The following is a 22,905-nucleotide window of genomic DNA, read 5'->3' as shown; positions in this document are numbered from 1 at the left end:
TTCCTCAACTCCTCCCTTTTATTTTTTTTTTAAAGAGTAGGAAAACTTTATTGGGAGAAAGAAACCTTCTGCCTAAGAGAGACAGAAGGGGGACCGGAAAGTAGGTTGCCCCTTGTTTTTTTTTAAATCTCTCTCTTTTTTTTGTACCAGGGATCGAACTCAGGACCTTACACTTGTGAGCCAAGCAGCAGAACCACTGAGCTAAATCCCCAGCCCTCAACTCCTCCCTTTTAAAAAAAATTTTGAAGCTGGGATTTTAGGCAGGCCACACCATAGCTTCTCTTTGATGGTGATGATGGAGACATCACAACTACGGTGCAAAGTAAATGTAATAAATACAACCATGGTCTGCTTCAAGGAAAAACATGTGTCAAGTGCTAATCCTATCTTTTTTAACATCAAGAATTATAAGATGAGGCCAAGCGTGGTGGCCCACCACTGTAATCCATTCTCAGGAGGACTGTAAGTTCAAGGCAACCTGAGCAACTTAGCTAGAGTGTGTCTCAAAATAAATATGAAAAGAAAAGAAACCAGAAGGGGGGCGGGGGTTTAGCTCAGTGGCACCGCGACTGCCTTGCAAGCGCCAAGGTCCTGAGTTCAATTCCTGGTACCAAAAAATATTTAAAAAGAGAAAGAAACCAGAAGCACTGGGAACATAGCTCAGTTGTAGAGCACTTGCCTAGCACGTGTGAGGAGGCCCTGGGTTCACTCCCCGGAACTGCCCACCCACACACAAACACAAAAGAATGAATGAGACTTGGCCACCAATTCTAAAAGGAAAAACTTTATATTAAGCTGAGTGAAAACATGTTGAATGTGATCATTTGAAAGTCCGACATAAAAAACACGATGGAGCAGTTACTGCCGGTCTTCTCCAGTGCTTCCATGTATAACACATGGACACTGGTCCCCTCTTCCTACCTCAGAGAGGAGGCATTCAGCATTTCATTTGCAGCAACCTGCAAGGTCATGTGAAAGTCAGTGTATGTCAGAAATGCCTGGGCCCTCCAAATCCACATCTCTACAGCTTTAGTGAAACTGTTGGAAAAGCTAAGGACTTTATAGCAGGTCCCATTACCAATATATCATATTTCCCTTATTCTAAAACCTGAAATCACAATGCATCTTACGACCATGCTGTCTGAAAATCCCCTCTAATGGCATGCTCATTTTGCAGTAGCATAAAAAAGCACGTCAAGCCTTACAATCAGTGGCATCTTACATTCAACAAAACAGAAGTGGTTTGGTGAGCGTCCCTTACCATTTGCACCCCTTCTCAAGCCTGCAAAGAACCTGGCAACCTGCTTTAGCCCCATTCTGAAAATCCTGCCAGACTCAAAAGGATGAAGAGCAGCAGCAGCCGGTTACAAAACCTCGCTGCCTGGGGAAAGTGAAATTTAACTCTCACACAAAGATAAAAGGGCCGAGTTCTCCACCCGTGAGACATGACAGACGGGATCTGAATCCAAACCAGGGCCTCTCCTTTTTAAAAGCTTTTAACTCAAACTCGAGTATTCACTTTGGAGAGTCTGGGATCTCAAGGAGGGCCAGACAAAAAGAATCACTCTCAGAAAGACTTCGGTGAGAAGCCGTAGACCAGCATGGGGCTTCCTGCATAGAAGGCAAGCTTCAAGTTTAAACAGTAATTTGTGCATAATTATCCTCACAGGTTGATACAAGATCGTTAGATTAAATAAATTAATCAAAGTACAAATTGTGCTGGCAAGCCCCAGTGCCTGGCTTCTCCAAAGGCCAACCTGCCCACAGTGCTGAGGCTGCAGCCCAGTCACTCTGCAGCCTGAGTGATCTGAGAGGCAGCCCGAGGGAAGGCTCCCCAGCGATGCAAGCCTTAAACACAAGATCCATTAGACCTCCACATCCACAGCCCTTTGTACATCTGGCTGGAAATACAACCTGGGGAAAACAGCCCAGCACACAGCTCCAGGCCCTGTTTGCTGGGAGGTGCTGCTGGACACGTGACCTCCCTCAGCCACAACCTCACAGATCCGGAGGAAGAACAGCAGCCAGGGTCTCGGACACCACTGTCAGGAGCAATCCTCACTACTGCGCTTCAGTGTCACGGTCCCCGGAGCGTGCATTCAGACACTCAGCTGAAGTCCTCACCAGCATTAGCTCACAATCTGCACCAGAACCCAGAAGGGAAGAGCAACTACTGTCCCCAGTTAAAGATGAGGAAACTGAGACTCCCCAGAGGCCAAGCAACCTGCTCGGTGTCACACAGGATTTGACAGTCGCCTACGCTGCCTGGGAAGAGAGGAAGGGTGTGCTGTTTCAAGGAGAAAAGAAATTAACAAACTAACAAAATACAATTTCCATTTCTTTTGAAAAAAACTGATAAGCAAAATACTGTAGCCCTCAGGTGTAGATATTAGTGGTAGCTTGAGTCAGGGGGTCCCTGCCGTAAGGCCGAGTAGCAGTGACATGATCTTGTCACAATGCAAATACACCACCATTCCTGGACAGACACAGCTGGAAGCAGCTCAGTCAAAGAAAAAGTGATGACAGTTAACCAAAAATAAGTTGTAGGACACACCCTTGCTGGACACCCATGATACAATACAGATATGACCCTCATGTTTGCACCGGGCCAGCTCCTGACGGTCTTTCTGTCCAACCAGCCAGGAGAATGAGCACCAGGGACAATGAATGTCACTGCCCACTGGCCACTGACCGGGACCGCGGCACAGCCCCACTCAGGGACTGCGCTGCTCTGGAACCTTCAGTACATTGCCACCCTCCCCAGTGTCACACTCTCCACCGTCACACTAGGTTGCTCCACTGCAAATCAACAGTCAACACATTTCCAAACCTTTCCCTTTTTCCTTCCACAAGTTTCACCTCTCCCTAAAGCTCTAGCTAATCCAGTCACCTTCCAGCTAAAGAGCTGAAAAGCAAGAGCTTCTCGGCATAGATAACCATTCCTGCAACACTATGGGACATTTTACAAAAGAAAAGGGGGAGGGGCTGAGGGGTGCAGCTCAACTTCGGAAGAAGTTCTCAGGCTACAAAGGCCACTCACTTAGTAGCACACTCCCGCCGGCCTTGTCCCTTGGGCTATGGAGGGTCTGTCCAGTCCAGTACAGTTACAATCGGACATAACACTGTGGTACAGAAATAGCTATGTTTCTAGATCTACTGAATTTGGCTATGAGGTTTTTCTTTTTATACTTAGGCCAGTAGTAGTTTGCAAATGAAGTCGATTTGGCATATTTTTAAACTATACTGTTCTGGCTTGAATATCCTACAATACACTTTTACAGAGCATATCATGTTAAACACTGTAGAATGTTATATTTTAAGAAAGGTGTAAACATTTTATTAGTAAAATGCTTTGTTTATATATATATATATATATATATTTTTTTTTTTTTTTTTTTTTTTTTTTTAATTTTTGGTACCGGGGATTGAAGTTGGGACCTTGCGCTTGCAAGGCAGGCGCCAGAACCACTGAGCTAAATCCCAGGCCCTGTTTATATATTTTTTTAAAACGGTGATTAATAACACCCTTTCCTCACGTCACTGGCTCTTACTTGTTGCAGCCACAGATCCCCAAAAGAGTTTTGCTGACAGCTAGGGACTGTTTTCCTGGAAAAGAGCACTCATGTTTATTCATGGACCCCGAATTCAGAACTCCAAGGCAGTACCTGAATTACTCTATGATACCTCTGCCCAGGGCTGGCAGAAGCCGCAGGAACAGATAAGCACAGTGCTGGTGTGGTGGCAGAGATCGAGATCCCTTCTGCGGCCCTGAAGGTTTGGGAGCTAAGTCAACATTTTTATAGCTCAAACTTAGGAAAAAGAAGCATCTGAAAACATGACATAAAGATGTAAGTATATTAGAGAGAATAACAATTTACTACAGATTTCCTTTGCCAGAGCCTCATGTAATCAGACCACTTACATGTTTACAACAAGACTACTGACAGTGACCAAGGTTCAGGGATCACATGCTTCGCGTAGAGTCACAGAAACGCTGAGAGTCCACCTAAAAGGGGAGCCATTTTTGAGCCTTAGCCTCATTTTAAAACTATAGACACCAGCACCACATTCTCCAGAACGTGGAACAGGGGACGGGAGCAAGGCCAGCCACTCTGAATCTTCTGGCCATTTATAGCCTGGGGACCTGGGCGGGTCACTTCAGTTTGAGAATCCAGTCCCCTCCCCAACAGATGAAGGCTAAGCCCACCCGACTCTCACAGCAAAAAGAACGGAGGGTGACGCTGACCCTGACACGGAGCAGCCCCTCTCCTGAGACGCTTACAACACAACCCTGACATTCTCTGGGCTTACAGCAATCTGGGGTGCACACTGTCCCACTTCATTCACATATCAGGAGGCCAAGACCACAAGTGACTAAGGGAGGAGGCCATGCCACCGGGCACCAGACCCCGTGATTGAACTCCACACCATGCAGCCACTCAGGCTTAAAGACACGACAGCTGAGTCTGCGCATGGTCATGTACTGCACTACACACAGTAAGTCTGAGGCGCTGCCGTAACTTTCTCTGTCCTTTTTCTGCCCTTTTCCTATCTGCCTCAAAATAATCAAGATAATTTGCCTTCTGTTTGTATCCCCAAACTAGTTTAAAAAAAAAACACAACACCTTAATATGCATTACCCTTCAGCAAGCCAGGCTGTGAGCAGAATGCAAAAAGCAAAGACGGGCCTCCCGCCACAGTCATGCTCAGGGCGCAGTGGTTAAGAACCATCTCCCCCAAACCTGCACCAAGCGGAACCTGGAATCCCAGCTCTGCTTCCACTGCCTCTTCTCAAAAACACACCGAGTTTAAGTTTCAATACCGACTGTGAGGACAATGAAGCTTCTTATTTAACTCCAAGTGCCAGGTTGCCTAATGCTGAGCAGGCTGGCATGGGCTCTGTCCCGAGGGCAGCATGTGCTTCTGGCTCAGCATGCCCTGTGCCACAATGCAGGCAGTTCAGACTGAAGAAGCACATGTGAGCAGAAGGGCGGATCACCCAGTTTGAGGAGTGTGAGGAGACTGTAACTGAGTATGCACAGATAGGGCCATAACTACCAAGCAAGGGGGCCGGGTGACACGCATTTAAGCAGGGCAACAGCTTTGGCAGGGACACATGGCACCTCAAGGTGATGAGGGCCAAGCTGAGGACTATGAGGCCAGCCCAGACTTCTACAAGTGGATTATGGAGTCTGTCCCAGTTTAAGCACGGGGGCGGGGGGGGGGGTGTCATCAATATACTTTAGCACGTGAGGTATATGACCAAACTTGCATTTCTGAAGGTCACACTGATGCTCTCCAGGGAGAAGACTAGCAAGGGTAAGACGGGGCTTGGCTAGGGGGCTGACACTAACATCCCAGCCAGAGGTGATGCTCACTCACTCACAGCAAACGCTTGCTGTTATTACTGGGCAGCAGGCATCCACGAAGGGAAGTGCCCTGCAGACCACACCAAGCTGCAGGGAGCACCTATGTTCCTCTAGGATCCAAGCAAAGGGGAAGCCTGCAAGAGCCCCTTCCCACTTGGCAACTTCCCCTGGCCACCTCTGCCAACCAGCTCTGAAAACCTTCCTCGAAAGCAATCTATGCCTGTCACGTAGTGACGGAGAAGAACAACACTTCACTATTCAGAGGAAGTCTCAACAGGAAAAGCAACATTCCCCATAAGATGTCTTGCTAGGAAATTACTATGTTCCGGCTTTGTAAGCTGAGGTCCCCAAGTACAGTGTTTTGGCCGAGGATCCCAACGAACTGCCAGTAGGATAATGTGGTTATGCTGTCTGAGCTACTGTGAAAATGCATTACAATCTCAATGTCTGAGCGCATCCAAGCAATTAAAATTAACAGGGATTGCTCTGTGTGAAACTGGAAAAACAAGGGATAGAAGAGCGGTGGCCTCCATACCTGCCACAGGGTTCTTTTCTACATTTTAAAGGCAGGAAGAGCTAGCACTTTTGCTATCCAAATCCAGCTTGGAGGTAATCTAGGTAGGCAGGAATGTTTCCAGTAGCTGGGGGGGTGGGGGGGACCTTGGGTGAGGAAAGGGAAGATGAGGCCTACTGAGTGCCCCCACGTGCCAGCTCTGTGCTAGGCACACTGACCCACAACTGAGGTGTCCTCGAGCCCACTGCCAGTGAGCAGGGGAACCTGGAAACCTCCACAGCTCTCTGGTGGTTGCCGCACCATTTTCAGTGCTCGCTGAAAAGGAAGCCAAGAATCAGTCGTCTTGGAACTCGGGTGACCCTAATTCTCACCGCAAACACCAGAGACGATGCACTATTTCTAATCACTTCGGTGAGTCCAAGAAGACGTGCTAAATTACGGCATGTGCGTTCAGATGCTAAGTAAGATAGTCCTCACGGTGATGGGGTAACAGATGAAGTGCCAGGTGGGCAGCCTGGCAAACACAAAACAGTGCCATCGGGATGCACTCAACCTCAGGTGAGGAAATGAAGCGAGTGCACAGGGCCGAGCCACAACGTGCAGAACCACCCTCCAGGGCTCAGGGTCTCCAGGAAACTTAAACAGCTCAGCAAAAGACACACTCAACGCCCTGTCTGTGGTTTAGTTTTCCAGGCTAAGTTACTTGCTGTCAACAGCAGTCTGGCGATAGTAAACAGAAAGTTCCAAAAGCAAACAGCTCTTCAGTTTTAAATTGCACCCTATTCTGAGTAGTGTGATAAAATCGTAGAGATCCCACTCCATTCCACCCACAATGGAAATCGCTTCTCTCTTCAAGGATCCACACTGCACCCTCTACCTACCCGCGCACCACCTAGCATCTGTCCTGGTGATCATATCAACTGCTGCATTTCACATGTGAGAACTTGTGTTCACGGAACCTTACTTTACTTCATAATGGACCAAGGCACAAGAATAGTGATGCTGGCAATTCAGACATGCCAAAGAGATAACAAAAAGTACTTCCTTTAAATAAGAAGGTAAAAGGTGTCAGCTTAGTAAGGAAAGAAAAAAAATCATATGCTGAACTTGCTAAGATCTACCGTAAGAACAAGCCTTCTGTTCATAAAAGTATGCAGAAGGGGCCAGGGATTTAGTTCAGTGGTTCCGCCGCCTGCCCCCTATGCACAAGGACCTGAGTTCGATCCCCGGTACCAAAAAAAAGTATGCAGAAGGAAAAAGAAATTTATGCTAGTTTTGCTGTTGTACCTCAAAATGCAAGACAGAGCCACACAGGGCAGTGAATGCTGATAAGGAATTAACTCCCAGGGTGCAGTACCACCCAGGGTCTCAGGTACCGCTGGGGGTCCTGAATCACGCCCCAAGCAGGACTATTGTACAGGAAATAACAAACGTGGGACAGCCTCTCCTGCAGTCATCAATCCATACGGCAAAGAAAACAGCAAGTCCTCTTATGACAGAACAGACCAACTGGGTCAGGTCTGAGGTTGACAGCAGCAAAGAAGTGAGTACCCTAAAGCTGATCAAGTGATTATTTTCCCCTGGACACAATTATAAGCCCTGAAATCAATGAGGACCCCTTACTTAAAACAAGCACAGGCTTAGGTTGAAAGAGATAAGGGCAAACTAGTGACATGCCAAGGCCAATTAACCAGAACACTTTCTATCACTAGCAAGGAATTTGCATTTGCATTAAGCATGCGGCAGAATTAAAATGCAGCAAGCTATAAAAATGGGATGATATTTAAGATGGCCAGACAGCAAGAAACAATTGCCTTTCTGTTCAGACACTGTTCTAGACAAGGTACATGTGCCAGTTATGTCTCCCAGCACCCCTGTGAGTTATATGTTCCTTACTGATAATTAGGAAAGGTAAGCTGAAGCATTTATGGCCACTGGTTAAGGGGGCGGGCGGTAGGGGGGACCAGCACCAAGACTAGGAATTACTATTAAAACCAGGAGCATGAGCACTGTACTCCTCTGGTTGAGTTAGAGATCTGAGAGAAGTCCCAGGAAGGGCTAAAACACTGCATACACACAGTAGGCGTCTGTTCACAGTAGGTGTTATCCAATAAAACATACTACATGGATGGGCTGGAAATGTCCTAGCAAAAGGCATAACTTGAGAGTAGGGCTGGGAAATGATTATAACTGAGCTTACAAGTGCAATGGTTTTCTCTGTGGGAATGCACGCACACTCAAGCCTGCACACTCTCGCCCTCCCAACTCTCACATGTGCAGAGGCCATCAAGGAGCAAGCTCAGCTCGAAGTGCTCAGGGTTGACAATTATTGACAGGTGATCAATAATCAGAAGCCTACTAACTGAAAATAGCCAATGGCAGAATGCTGCTCTCTAATCCTAAAACACAGAAGCATGCGCAAATGGGGAAAAGAAGGGAGACTGGTAGTTCATGAATCCAATGGAGAACTAAGTACAATTCCTGTTTAAAAGGACAAAGGAGGGAGAGCACCTATCTCCACACAGCCATTCTTTGGTGCCTCCCTCTCAGGCCAGTCCTTTCCTCTTTTGTGAGACACCAGGAAGACACCAGTCACTTACCATATCCAGAGCTTAAATCCAGGGCACTTGCCTCTACAAAAGCTGAAAGGCCTGAGGCTGTTTTGCTCAGGAGGCTCAAGGTGACTCCCCTGGGCCACATCCCAGCCGAGGCTGGCCCCGAGGCTGGCTGTCAGCAGATCACACCCATTCCCTGATGGCCCCCTTTGCTATGTCCTGTGGGTGGACAGGGGTCATCCCTGAGGAAAGGCAGCATCTTAATGGAACAGAACACCCAGAGACATGCTTTTCCGGACATCTGGCTGGTGTTCTCTTCTCAAGCTGCCAAGACACTGCTGGCTGCAGCACAACTGTGGACAAGTCACCCTGTACAAAAGGAGGTACAATGACCATCTGCCCCTGAGGTCCCCTGAGAGTTGATACTTAGGCAAAGGAGGTACAGCCCCTGGAGCTTATCTGGAAATACCGCAGGGTGGTGCTCAACTACTAGTTCCAAAGGTGACGCCACAGCCCCAACCCAGGAGAAATCCGTCAGTGCAGCCACCCAGAGGCTGTGGGACAAAAACAGTGGCGGTCAGCTCTGCCTGGTCCTCTCCGAAATACAAGGCATCCAGGCGGGAGGTGGCGGGCAGCAGGGCACAGTCAGCCACTCCAGGCTCCTTAGCAGGGCCACAAATGAGGCTGCAGGAGACTTCAGGCAGGGTTGGTATAAGCCTGGCAATAAGACAAAGCGGAGGGGCCTGCGGGGAACAAGTCACTGAGCTGCCAGAAGCTACCAGATGATCAGACTATCCCGGGGCCAAGCGGGGTCTTGGGGAGTTGCACCCACTTGTCGAGTCAGCAAGGAAAAGCAGAAGCTGAGGCACAACCCTGGTTCGGCAGGGACTGGCCCCGGCAATGAGCCTCCAAGCCCCAGGAGTGCAGCGAGCTGTGCCTCAGAACAAGTAAGTGACGCGGTATAGGAATGCCCACACCAGGGGAAGGCAGGGCGCATGTTCCAGAAGCCAAAGGACAGCAAGGGAACTCAAGCAAAACGGCTGGCCCAGGCTCTCCTGCTTGATACTGGCCAGGAGTCCCAGCACAGCACTGCAGGAGCCCTGTGAGCAGGGAACCAGGGAACAGCCACCACGGCCCTGAGGACAAAGCCTCTTGGCACTCACACCACGCCTCCTCCCTGCACTCTCCACACCTAACAAGCACCACACAACATGTGGAAAAGGTCAAGGTGAAGCAAGCTAAACCAGATGCAGAAGAAAGAAAACACAGACAACATAAAGGGAAAGAGGAAGAGATTCAGGAGCGCCAGTGTAGCTCAGTCCACAGTTTCACTGCACACACGAAACAGCTAACAGCAGTAATTACCGCTTACTAAACCACACTGCACGCCCTGCCCTGAACTACACACTCTCTGTATTTCTGTTAGGCATCCAGAGTCACCCTGGGAAACAGGGCCCTGTCCACTTGATGGTTCAGCTGTCTGAGGCCTTGGGATGTAGGGGAACTTCCCAGAGTCTCAGTCCTACCACGAGACAAGGCTTGACCGTGTTGAGAAAATGGCCCAGTGGGATAAAAGCAACAGGAGCAAACACAGGGGCCCCAGAATGTGGGTTCACCTCAGGCTTGTGGAGGAGGCAGCAACGAAGCTGAGCCCTAAATGACTAAGGGTTTTTCACACAAAGGAGATGGAAGAACGTGTGAAGACCCTGCGATGAAAAGGATCACAACCCCTTGGGGGAAAACCATTCATCTGCAGAACAGAATTGGCAGAAGGCTGGGGATTTAGCTCAGTGTCACCATGTCTGCCTCCCAAGCACAAGGTCCTGAGTTCGATCACAGGTACCGAAAATAATAATAATAATAGAGAATTGGCAGAAGAAGAGCAAGGAAAGGGGAGGAGAGTAATTGCAGGCAAAGTCACACCAGGTCCAGGATTTGCTTTAAAATACTCCAATCCTCAGCAGCCATCCAGGAAGAAAGCATGCAGGGAGAGGGACAGGGAAACAAATGACCTAAGACTGGCAAACTGTTCTGAAATGTCGAAGATGGGTATGCAGAGGTTCATTATATAATTCTTTCTGGGTATACTTGAAATTTCCATAATAAGGTTTTGCTTTGTCTCCTCAGGAAGGAAGGAGGGAAGGGAAGAGTAGAAAAGCAAGCCAGGGCCAGTCTATGACAGGATAGCGAGGACTGCAGGTGGGAAACAGGCAGCACCAGTGCAGTGTGCTCACCACCCTAAGAGCTGCCGATAGATGAGGACACTGAGTGGAATCTGGTCTGGCTGCCTGCAGACTCATGTTCCGAGAGGGAGCTGCAACAGCTCCTAAGAGAGATTCAGGGAATCACCAAAGAGCAACGAAACCAGAAGTCAGCTTTATGAAGCACCCTGCCAAGCTGCAAGAGTGGAAACTAGATGAGAGAGGGTAGAGAGAGCCACGGGAGCCCGGGCATCACCCCGAGCAGTCAAGGGGTCCTGGGCTCAGGCACCGGCAGGCTAGATGGGGGAAAAGGCTGAGAGGCTGTGAAGAAGTGGAATGACAGCTATCAGGTGGTAGCAAGGGTCGGGCAGTGGCCATGGAGACTCAGGGTCTGGGCACGTGGCTGGATGGAGTACCCCAAGAGGAGCAGGTCTGGTATGGGGCAGGACATTCACTCTGGACTGCTTCCCTCCGAGAGGACTGGGAATGTCCTTGGGCAGGTGTTGGGGTAGGGAGGTACCAGGCTGGATCTCAAGGGAGATCTAGCCTGCTAAGAATTAGGTATAGAGATGCATGGGGGACAAGTGAAGCTGCAGAACAGATCTGCTGGCCTGGAGAAGGTGGAGCAGAGAGAAACACTAACAACAACAACCTAGCAGCTCCTCTCCTGCTCAAACCATCATGGAGAAGAGAACACAAGGCAATTGGAGGCAGAGCAATGGACTCTGTACAGTGAAATGGCAGGCTTCCTTCCACCACCTGTGTGTAACGGCACTAAGAAAAATGACACAGGATGACTTCCTTTCTAGTACATTTCAGAAGGAGAAGAGCAAATGCCCTTGTGAGGCTCTGGTTACAATCTATAGAAGGTTCGGGACAAGCCACACAGACCTCACCAGGCCAGAGAAGGCTACCAGGAGAGTTCCCAGAAGGGAATGGAGATGAACGGCGACAACAGAGGGACTTGCGCAGGCCAGGCCCAAGGGTGCAGTAGGAGAGTGTCCCTGTTCTCTCTTGTAGAAAAGAAATGCAGGGGTCACAGCCTGATTCCAGTAACAACAACGACAGGATGCTTCTCACAAATCACAACAAACAAGTAAATGGCAAGATGTGGAACTGGCCCAGAGCCTCGGGAGAGAAATCATTTAAATTACAGGGGCAGCACTTGATTTCCATTCACATTTACACTTGGTGCATTAAAGAAGCCAGCCGCTGCTGCCTGGAGACCTTTGCGAGGGAATTTTCCACTATGGTCCTAAGGGTTGCCACCCTGCTCAGGAGCACTAGCCAGCTCTGGGTACTTTGGAAACTGCTGAGCTAGAGGAGCGAGGGACAGACTCCCGTCCAGTCCCCAGACGGCGCTCATTTGCATACCTGTGGGGACACATCACTAACGTCACCAGACCTACCCAAGTCAGAGCTGACAGGGTCCCTAGAGGTCATCTGAGCCTGCCCAGAGGACGCCAGAACCCAGGGGAGAGGCCCTGGCACGAGGTGGCACAGCCAGACACTAGGCAGCCAGGGCTAAACACAGCTGTCGGGCACCCTCCATGCAGCTCCCGTGTTCGCCCTCCCTGCATGAGGACCCTAATACCTCTGCCACTCCCCGCACCCCACCTGGTCCAGGTGACAAAGATGTGTCAGACTCTGTGGTCCCCGGACGGCTACACACAACACGCCACCACTACCCACCCGCAGCTGCCAGGCACAGAGGCGCAGGCAGCACGGCACCTCTCTCCGATCATAACGCTGGTACAGGGTGGGGACCGAACCCCGCTTTGACTCCACAGCCCTGCCGGTAACAGGGACCGAGTGACAGCTGGACACAGCCCAGTGTTTATTTTTAAACTGGCTTTTTTTGTGCTCAAACCTTTTCCTAAGAAACAATGCTAAAAGTCCCAAGCAGGCTCCCATTTTCCCACCAGGAAATAGGACCACAGAACTGATCGGGACTCCAAGCTCTGGGCAGAAGGTCGATCAGAACCCCGAAGCAGGAAGAACCCTCCAGTTTGGACACATGTCGGCCCCTCTTACCTCCTCCCTCCAGGGTCTCTCCTGCCTCCTGTGGTTTCTTCTCGATTCCCAATCCCTCACCTTCCCCTCCAGGCTGTATGAGGAAAGATCCCATGTGTGCACCAGTTCATACTCATGTGTGAAATGTTGGCATCCACGCCCAGCCTTCCTTGGGGAGAAAAGGTGCGGAAATCTTGAACTTCAGAGTGCACCGAAGTCACAGGTGGGAGGCCTGGAGATGGAGCGGAAGTGCCTGGAGGAGAGCCTCGCAAATGCTAAGCAGGTGCTCAACCATCAAGATATGATCCCAGTCCCTCACAATCCAACTCTGTCTTCGCCACAACCCAACAATACGAACACTAGTATTATCCTCACTTTACTGATTCTCAAAAAGAATTTTCTGACTTGCTCAAGGCACAGCATAAATGTAGAGCTGGCCCAAAGCTTGGGTAGTCTGACACCAGAATGTACATGTGAGCCTTTATGTTTCTGATGCTACAGTGTCTAGAAGCCCAGTAGGCAGGTTTTATTTTGCTGTTTGGTTGTAGTACTTTGTTCTTTTTGTAAGGGTCTCACGGAATCCAGCTTTGGGGGTGGATGGAAAAGGGAGGGTGCTGGGTTCATGGTTAACCAGAGCAGCCTATGCTACAGTCAAACCTGAGTGAGTGGGCACTAAGAAAATTAGATTCAGGAGAAAGAGCCCCTGTGAGAACAGTGCCTGGCACCTTTGTAATGAGCACAATCCAGAGCAGTGCCCCATCCTGACAGTCAAGCTAATTAAGTTTTGGGAAGCCATAAAGCCACTTTCTCTCTTGTCATATTCAGCATGAATGTGTGTCCCCTGACCTGTATCGGCTACGCAGAGAGAAGAGTGAGTCGGAGGTGGGTCTGGTGGCGAAGAAAACAGAAACGAGTTAATGAGAACCCACAAAGAAGGACAACCACCAGGAAGCTGGTAGATTGACTCTGCTCTTCCCATACAGTTCCCATGCTGACAACGTGACAGCTGCCCCAGAACACCTGGCATCAGGTGCGGCAGCTCAAATTAGCCTGACTCAGTCAACTCCAAGAGACATCTACCAGGTCCCATTCCCTCCTAAGTGTGGCTGTGGACACGGCACAGCAGGCGACAGGCAACAGAGCTGACACTGCCAACCTCAGACTTCCAAGAGCTGGAACCCACCTCGGCCTTCCTGGAACCCTGCCCTGGCCCCAACACAAGATCCCAGAAGTTTCTCTTGTCTATGAACAGCACAACTAGATTTCTCAGTAATGGCTGAAAATGGAAAGGCCCTTATCATACTTCATCAAAGATACAAAAAAGCAAACCACAGAAGGGGTTGTAAATTAAAAATTCAACACAAGAAGCTTTCATTTATTCTTCACTCATTCGGTGAATTTTAATTGCATGCTTCAGTGTACCCTGGCCTCACTGGGACTCCCAGCAAGGACCAAGCAGTCACGGCAGCTCTCCTCTGAGATTTAAGCTTTACCCTTACGTGAGGACAAGCTCCATGCAGGAGAGGCTCAGCACTGCGCAGGAAAACAACTCCAATCCTGGCAGCTCCGGAATGCAAGCAGGGTGCCTTGAAGGTGGATGTGGGAGATGAACGTCTCGGTAACTTAAGCTATGGAGTAGGGAGATTCAGGGAATAGCTCAGGAGGGACGAGTGGAGGAAACGTCTTCAGACTCTCAAATGAATACTCTCAAATCAAAAGCTGCTCTTTCCCCAAGGGGTAAAAAAAGGAGCAAAAAAGGCACTTTGCTCGGGGCCCATTTTCCAACCCCAGCAGAAAACGACACTTCCGGGGTCCTTGCTGCTTCAGCTATTGCCAGGGAAAAGTACAGTACTGGTCTGCTCTTCCAGGCAAACACAGTCACAAACCCTCAGATCCAACCAACCCCTGACCTATTGAAAATACTGCGTCTACACTAAAAAGGTGCAAGCTGTTTTCCTTGCCATGATTCCCTAAATGATCCTGGGCAGTGACCATGCCCACAGCACATACATTTCATTAGAGGTTAGAAGTCAAGGAGAGGTGACGTAAAGTATATAGGAGATGCTGGGCATGTGGCACACACCTGTGGTCCCAGCTACTCAGGAGGCTGAGGCAGGAGGATCACTTGATCTCATGAGTTCAAGACCCCATCTCAAAAAGAAAAGAGAGAGAAAAGAAAAGTATACAGGAGGAGGTGTGTAGGTTATATGTCAGGACTGCACCATTTTATATCAGGGACTTGAGTATCTACGTATTCTGGCATCCTGGGGAGGAGGAGACTCCTGGGACCAACCCTCCACAAGCAGTCTTCTGCCACAGACAAACGAGCAAAGTCAGAGCTGAAAATAAAAGCTTGGTGACAGGATGCTGGAAACCTTGGAGAGCGACCTTCGAGATAATTTAAGTCTGGCTTGCAGCATCTGAACACAGTAAGTAACATAAAGTGCAGTACACTGACTATTTTACAGCAAGGACGGCATTGATGCCAATTACTTCTTGCCCTAGTCAAAAGAGCTTGTCATCCTTCCGCAGAACAATTATCTATAGGTCCCTAATAGTTAAAAGCTAAACTCCTTCCCCGGTTCAGCACAGGAAAAGTGCTGTGCACAGCAATTTGACACCATTTCACTAAATTAGATTAATTTTTAAATGTGTTATTCTAACAATTATGCCAACTACCATGTAATTAATATGCCAACTGGCTTTACAAAAATTACGAAACTCCCCTGAAGAAAATAGCTAGTCATTAGGCATGCATGAGACTCTTCTATGGCCAACAGCTGATCGAACAGAAAGTTCACCATATAATGGGAGGTATCAAAGCCCTTCCCACATGTCCTTCAATTCCTAGCCAATAGCATGGAAAGCTGACATTGGCAAGTTACCCCCAACTTCACTTAACATATTAAACCACTAACTGGTTTAAATTCTTTGAGGGTAAAATGATGAATGGTGAAAGGTCTGGCAATTAAAAAGCTCTTTTCATTTATAGCAGAAGCAAGATAAACACATATAATTAATTGTTTTGCTTCTTCCATGTCACCAGCTGGAAATTAGAAAACTGGCTTATTTCTGGAGGCTACTTCTTGAGTTTATTACAGAAATGTACATAAGGCATCCTTACCCTGTTTCTCCTCTTTTCTTTCTAGGTTTTAGGGATTCTTACTACCTGCCTTAAATCCTTCCCAGAGTCAGGTAAAGTACAAATAAGTAATGGCCACATAGGTCATTATTACCATAACAGACGATAAACACATTCTCCCTGCAGCTCTCCTCTGAGCAACTGCCAATGGCTGCCTCGCTCCTGAATGGAGTTGCAAGGCCTGTGAGCTGGTAACACACAGTCTCAGCAGAAAAGAATCCAACACTTGATTAGTGATGTCTGCCTTGGAAAGAGCAAGAGTTTGAGGACCCGTGTACCATGTATTTGTCAACTTCATCCTTTATGCATTACAAATGCTTAAAAAGTGCATACAGATGGAATGAATGAAATGTATAAATGAAACATACGATGAATTATTTCTAGGATGCAAGCAAAAGGGGGAAGAATGTTCTCTGTAGTTGAAAACCTTAAGCAAAACTGAACTAAGCATCAAGTTTTAGAGGAAAAAACAAGGCGCTAAGTCAGGAAACCCAAGCTGTAGTCCAGCAGGGGTGCTGTAGAGAGGTCAGTTCACTGGGCCTTGGCCTGCTTCGCTCTAACCCGTGAGGGTGAATCTCGACTATCCTCCTCTGCTGGGGCACACAGTCACTTTGGAGATGCTTCCCCTTACCTGGCCGGGGGTAGGTCGACAAGCTCATCATGTGGGATACACACATACATATTCTTACACAGGCTGTTTACCTGTGCCCTTTCCAAGCCAAGAAGTCCCATGTACATAATATTTCTTTCCCTTAATACAATTTGTTTTCCACCTTGGGATAAGAGTGAAGTTCAAGGACTTCTATTTAATAGCTAGACAAGTGAATTCAGTGAATAAGTAAACTACATTCATTCAAAATCACTTCAATGTAAGATCAGTCACTTATAGACCTCTACATTGAAAACTACAGCACTCTAAAAAAAAGAGATCAAAGAGGATACAAGAAAATGGAAAGACATCCCCTGTTCCTGGGTAGGAAGAAACAATATAGCAAAAATGGCCATACTTCCAAAACTGCTACACAGATTCAATGCAATCTCAATTGAAATCCCAACAGTATATTTCACAGAACTATAGAAAACAATCCAAAAATTCATTTGGAACCAGAAGAGACCCAGAATAACAAAAGTAATTCTAGGCAACAGAGACATGACAGGGGGTATCACAATCCCCAACTTGAAACTATACTACAAAGCCACTGGGATAGAAACATCATGGTACTGGCAAAGAAACAGATTCAAGGATCAGTGGAATAGATTAGAAGATGCAGAAACAACTCCAGACATACTCAGCTACCTCATCTTTGACAAAGGAGCCAACCATCCTCACTGGAGGAAAGATAGCCTCTTTAATAAATGGTGTTGGAAAAACTGGATTTCAACCTGCCAAAGATTAAAACTAGACCCCTACCTTTCACCATGCACTACACTAAAATCAAAGTGGATTAAAGATCTAAATATTAAAACAGAAACACTAAACTTGCTGGAAGATAAGTTATGTAGAACTCTCGAAGACACTGGCATAGGAAAAGACTTTATGAACAAATCCTCAGTAGAACGGGAGCTAGCACAAAGAATCAACAACTGGGATCTCATCTTATTAAAAAGGTTCTGCACTGCAAGAGAAACCACCAACAGAACTAAGAGACAACCTACAATGTGGGAAAAAATTTTTACCAGCTGTTCCTCAGACAAAGGTCTACTATCTAAAATACATAAAGAACTAAAAAAAATCAGACTCCCCAAATATAAAGACCCAATCCAAAAATGGGCATCTGAAATGAACAGACATTTCTCAGACAAAGAAGTAAAAGCAGCAAATAAACATATGAAAAAATGTTCAACATCACTGGTCATTCGAGAGATGCAGATGGAAACAACACTGAGATTCCACCTCACCCCGGAAAGAACGGCAGCTATCAAGAAATCAACCAAAAAAAACCAAAACAGAAACAAAAACAAACAAAAAAAAGAAATCAACCAATAACAAATGCTGGCGGAGTTTGTGGGGAGAAAGGAACCCTTCTCCATTGTTGGTAGGAGTGCAGACTGGTGCAATCACTGTGGAAATCAGTATGGAGATACCTCAAAAAACTAAGATCAGTCACTTACAGTTTTGAGATCAGCCTACATAGTCCCACCACTGAAGTTCTTGTCACTCTAGCCTTTTCAAGAACAACTTTACCTACATGACATATCAATATGGTTTTCTTATCCCAACACCAAAAAGGAAGACTTTCTACAAGGAGTCCAACCAAAAATAAGTCACACCATTTACCTACTGACTAGATTCTATCTACACACCAGGTAACCTTCTTTCTTTCCCTTTCCTTCTCTCCCTCTCCCTCTCTCTCTCTCTCTCTCTCTCTCTCTCTCTCTCTCTCTCTCTCTCTCTCTCTCTCTCTCTCTCGGCACATGTGTGTAGACTGGCCCTAGAATCTCCAAAACTGCACGTTAAATAACCTTCTTTTCTTTATGCAGTTAGCCTATGCAGGTAGCTTGTTATAATAACAAAAAGCTGAATCATCCAGCCTCCTTTTGGAAACTGCCCCTCCAACTCCAAGGAGCAACACTGCTTATACCTCAGGTGAGCTGAACTAAGAATTTCACCGAAGGACGGCATGACCTGTCTCTGGGGACACCTGCTGAGCAAGGCCACAGTCATTTCTCAGAGTCGGACACAGACATTAGGAGACCTCCAGGCAGATGCCAACAACTGCCGAGGCATCTTTTCCAGCACTTGGAAAATATCAGAACTTTTAGTAAAGCAGCCCTCAAGAGAGAAAGAGGATTTCTGATACATCACCTGTGCACCCTGATCCTCTTAAGCTTAGCCTCACACCAGCAACTCCCTGACCGGTTTAGTTCTTTGACCCAGTGAAGTCTCTTCCAATCTCCTAGACTTACTGTACTAGACCAAATTGAGTTTCTATCATGGGCAGCCGGAAGTTTGGCAGAAAGGCTTCCAGGCTAATGGTACACATTTAAGGTTAAAATTCTTTCTTTAGTATCTCATGACAAATCACCCTCTTTCTGAATCAGATAGACTTTCAGGGTTCTACTTCAAACCAAAGAATACCAAAAATATCCCAAAGAGAAATTCAAGTAAAAAACTCTGCACACCAGAAAAACTATAAAAGCTCATCTGTCATCTAAGACCTAAGGAGAAAAAGAACAGAGACAAGTGGAAAAAGTTGATGGATAATTAAGGGGGCAGAGCAGTTCATAGCCAATAACAAGAAGAACAATTATCTCAAGGGAGCTAAGAGAATAATGAGAAATGCTTTCAAAATTGTTCCTAAAGTATTTCCTAGTGCCCTATAAACAGGAAAACATGCATACAACCACCACAGACAGCTAATAAAAAAAAGGAACTCATCAGAAAACAAACTGTTTCTAGGCTTAATGAGCCTAATTGTTCTTGTTATTTTTAGATGAGTTCAGCTTTGCTTCTATAGCTGCCCTAAGGTCTAAGCTACAGGCTGCCAGCTGAAGGAAACTGTGAGCATCCAATTCTAGGGAGCACATTAGGAGCACTCTCCCTCAGATGGACCCAAGGTAACCGGAGAGTACCTAACAGGCTGCCTTCCGGGGATGTTCTGCCCTTACCGGAGAGATGATAAAAGAGCAAACAGTGTGAATGACTGAACATTCAGACCGCCAGCCCTTAACCTTCCAGGAGTCACGAACACCTCCGAAAATCTGATGAAGGCTAGGACATTTTGCTCAGACACAAATGTATTAGACACAACATAGTGCAGATAATATCAAGAAGTTCATAAAAGCTGCTCCTGACCCCCAGACTCCAGATTAAATACACCTGACTTACAATTCTTTTTAAAATGTAATTCCCTGAGTATCATTATTAATCCCGAAAACCTTTGAAGGACCACAAAATAGCTTACGTGGGTATTCTAAAAATTCCAACCCTATAACTCCACACTGAATCAAAAGTAAAAAAGAAAGGGACTGGGCCGGGGATTTAGCTCAGTGGTTTCGCCACCTGCTGTGCAAGCGCAAGGACCCAAGTTCGATCCCTGGTACCAAAAAAAGAAAAAAGAAAGGAGCTGAGGATGTAGCTCAATGGCACAGTGCTGTGCTGGCAATGCACAGGCTCTGGGTTTGATCCCCAGTATGGCAAAAAATAAAATAAAATAAAGAATTAAAAAAGAAATAAAAACTGACCCTCACTTTCTACATCCATAGGAGAGAAGCAAATGCGGCTCTTGCTCTATTCGCTCCATTTATGATGTCTCCCTTACCTTGTTGGACCATTTATATGCCTGCAGGAGTTGACTGTAGAGAGGAGTTTTGTCCTGTACAGGGTCCAGGCTTAACAGCCCGCTGTTGTGGAGAGGATGGTTCTCAGATGGCTTTCCTACCAAGTTACTCAGGCGCTCCAGCTCACTGAAAAACAGCAAATAGGGCCAGGGATTTAGTTCAGTGCTTCTGCCACCTGTCCCACAAGTGCAAGACACTGAGTTTAATCCCTGGTACCAAAAAAAAAAAAAAACAAAACAAAACAGAGCAAATAAACCTGAGTTTGTTTGAACTCCACTGAAACAACCACACCAGTCAAAAGCTGCTCATCAAGGTACCCACCAGAAGTGCCTTAAGAAGAAATATTTTGTGAATGGAAAAAAAAAGATCAGGAACAACCAAGAAAAATCTTCACATGGAGTTTAATCTTAATTTAAAACAGAACTCCCTGGTGCTGTTCCAAAGGAGGAAAAAAAAATTAAGGGTACAAGAATCAGTAAGACTCCTAAAATCAGGATTTAACAACTCGAATTAGTATCTGCAAGGGAGGAGACTTTCTGGGATCTCTCAATGTGGCCCAACACTGCCTCTCACGAAGGGTTTTCAGATCCACGTGCAGATCACTACATTTGGCAGAACAGCAAGTACCTGAATAAATGATGATTATTTATCATCCACATAGGGATGGATTTTGTACATGATGCTTCACAGATGGTGAAACTTAGCAAAACAAAAAAAGAGATAAAATAAACAAATGGAATGGGAAGACACCGCGGAGCGGGTTGTGTCAAACCAACACACTTCAGTCTAGCAGGAAAACTCTGGAGAAGCTCAGGAAAGTGTGCCAACAGCAAAAGCACATTCCTGAGGCACATTCTGAGGGGCCAGTCCCCAACTGCCAACAAAAGGCTCTCTCTTTCTGAACAGCATCTCATGCTGTATATTTCTGGAATCTCCAGCCATCTTGCCATGACTGTACAAAGATTGAAGAAGGCAAAGGGGTAGTGTCACTATTTTTAAAGTTTCTCAAACAGTGAAAGGTTTTGACATCCTGAACATCAAAAAGAGAGACAAATCAGAAAGAAAATGGAAACGCACATGAGGAAACAACCACTACGGCCCCTCAAGCAGGGAAAGTATTAACTGGTGCTGGGCACTGCACCCGCAGAAGACAAGTGGATGTGGGAGTTGGAGAGGGATGTGTGACTTATGGCAAATATTTAAGGGGAGAAAAAGGTTCCCACCATTTGGCCACCACCACCTCCACCATCCTACCTCCTCTTTTCACCTGCTTACTAAGGAGACCAAGTTGAAAAAAGAATTGGGCCGAGCTCAGTGGTAGAGCGCTGGCCTGGCAGGCCCAAGGCCCTGCATTCCAGCCTCAGCACTAAAACCATAAGATGAATAGCTCACCAAATACCTTCCCTACTAAGGTCAGTTCTAAGAAATAAAAGCAAAACTTCTGAAATTCTAACAGTCCTAAGTAGGACCAACTCTCCTAAGGGAAGGCAAATTAAATTAAAGATCTAGGCAATCAAGAAGTGCTTATCATGTGCCAGGCTTTTACAAACATACTCTTACTTAATTCCTACAACAATACTTATGAAGTAGAAGTAAAGAAGGTGACCTGGAAGAAAGAAGGAAATGTACAGGCCCCTCACAGACCACAAATTAAGAACTGGGAAAGGGGGTTTAAGCATAAGTGATTACACTGGTTAACAGATTCGAGATTAGGTCTCTATTGAGAAGAACTGAAGGAAAGCATTGAAAGTGAAGTAGTGACAGTATTGAGCAGGTTGCTTTTGGGGGGAAAGAAGGGGGAAAGCCAGATCAAGGCCTGTTTTGTCGTGTTTGGGAGCGAGATGAGGTGGAACTGTTGAATTCCAGGTTGAGGAGCGCGGACCTGGGTCAACCAGGTCCAGGGCCCCGGTCGGGAGCACTGCTGACCGGGTGCTGTCTGGACTATCAGTAGTCTGACCGCACACGACGCGGCTCAAAGAGCACACAGGTGAGAGACCTGCTGGGCTTCACGAAGTGGAAGTTCCAGGCAAGAGCACGCCTCCTCGGGGGCAGTAGGACGACCCCAGAGGGGACTGAGGACAGGGGAAGGCAGCCGAGAGCAGGAGGCCGAGAGAACGGAGACGAGAAAGAGGGGCTCGGGGATGAGATGTCCCCGAGGGCTGGCAGACACTAGGAGAGGACAGCAAGAGAACGGAGAGCAAGGAACGGGGGGAACACCCTGACTGGGAACCCTCGCGCGGGGCTGGCGCACAGTGGGGGTAGGGCGGGTCCTGGACCCCGGTCCCTCAGTCGGTACCTACTTGAGGTCCCGGTTAACCGAATGCAAGTTGTCCTGGAAGTGCGCAATGAAGGCCTTCTCTCGGCCCTCTAGCGTCTCCTTGTTCCGCATGCCATCCTTCAGGCAGTCGAACACTCTGCTCACGCTGGAGCGCAGTGCCTGGATGGCACTGATAGCCTGGGCAAAGGCCTCCAGGTTTACCCCGACGCTCAGCACATCAGCCATGTTGCCGCCGCCACCGCGAGCTCCCCCGAGTCGGCACCTCTAGCAAAACGCCGCGCGAGCTGATGACGTCAGTCCGGGGACCTTTGGGAAATGTAGTGCGCGCGCAGCTTCTCGTGGGAAACAGGGTTTCCACTTTGACAAAAGGAATGCGTGGGCAAGGAAAAGGATCTCAATTTGGGGAAAATCAGGCTGTACACCCAATTTGCATAATGATTTGCATACTGATTTGCCTCTCCCCGAAGTAAAGTCTTGTAACCCATTGAATAAAATGAGTTTATGTTCATATATAAGCTGGGGAGAGGGGGAATCTCTTCCTTACCATAGAAT

General features: G+C 47.3%; 1 protein-coding gene across 1 annotated transcript in view; it reads right to left on the bottom strand.

Moving 5' to 3' along the window:
* Med27 (mediator complex subunit 27) overlaps window positions 1-22,635 on the bottom strand; it is a 186,069-nt gene extending 163,434 nt beyond the window's left edge. Inside the window, exons 1-2 of the mRNA XM_004849063.3 lie at window positions 22,376-22,635; window positions 20,057-20,201 (exon numbers count right to left, since the gene is read on the bottom strand). Of these exons, the coding sequence (XP_004849120.1) occupies window positions 20,057-20,201; window positions 22,376-22,578 (348 nt within the window). The 5' untranslated portion in view covers window positions 22,579-22,635. The remainder of the gene's footprint in view (window positions 1-20,056; window positions 20,202-22,375) is intronic.
* Window positions 22,636-22,905: the final 270 nt, after the last annotated feature.

The sequence above is a fragment of the Heterocephalus glaber genome, unplaced genomic scaffold (genome assembly GCF_053883595.1).
Source record: "Heterocephalus glaber isolate CG9 unplaced genomic scaffold, H.glaber_assembly_v1.0 deba00001479, whole genome shotgun sequence".
Lineage (NCBI taxonomy): Eukaryota > Metazoa > Chordata > Mammalia > Rodentia > Bathyergidae > Heterocephalus > Heterocephalus glaber.
Note: the sequence above shows the minus strand (reverse complement) of the source record. Positions and strands in the feature narration are given on the sequence as shown.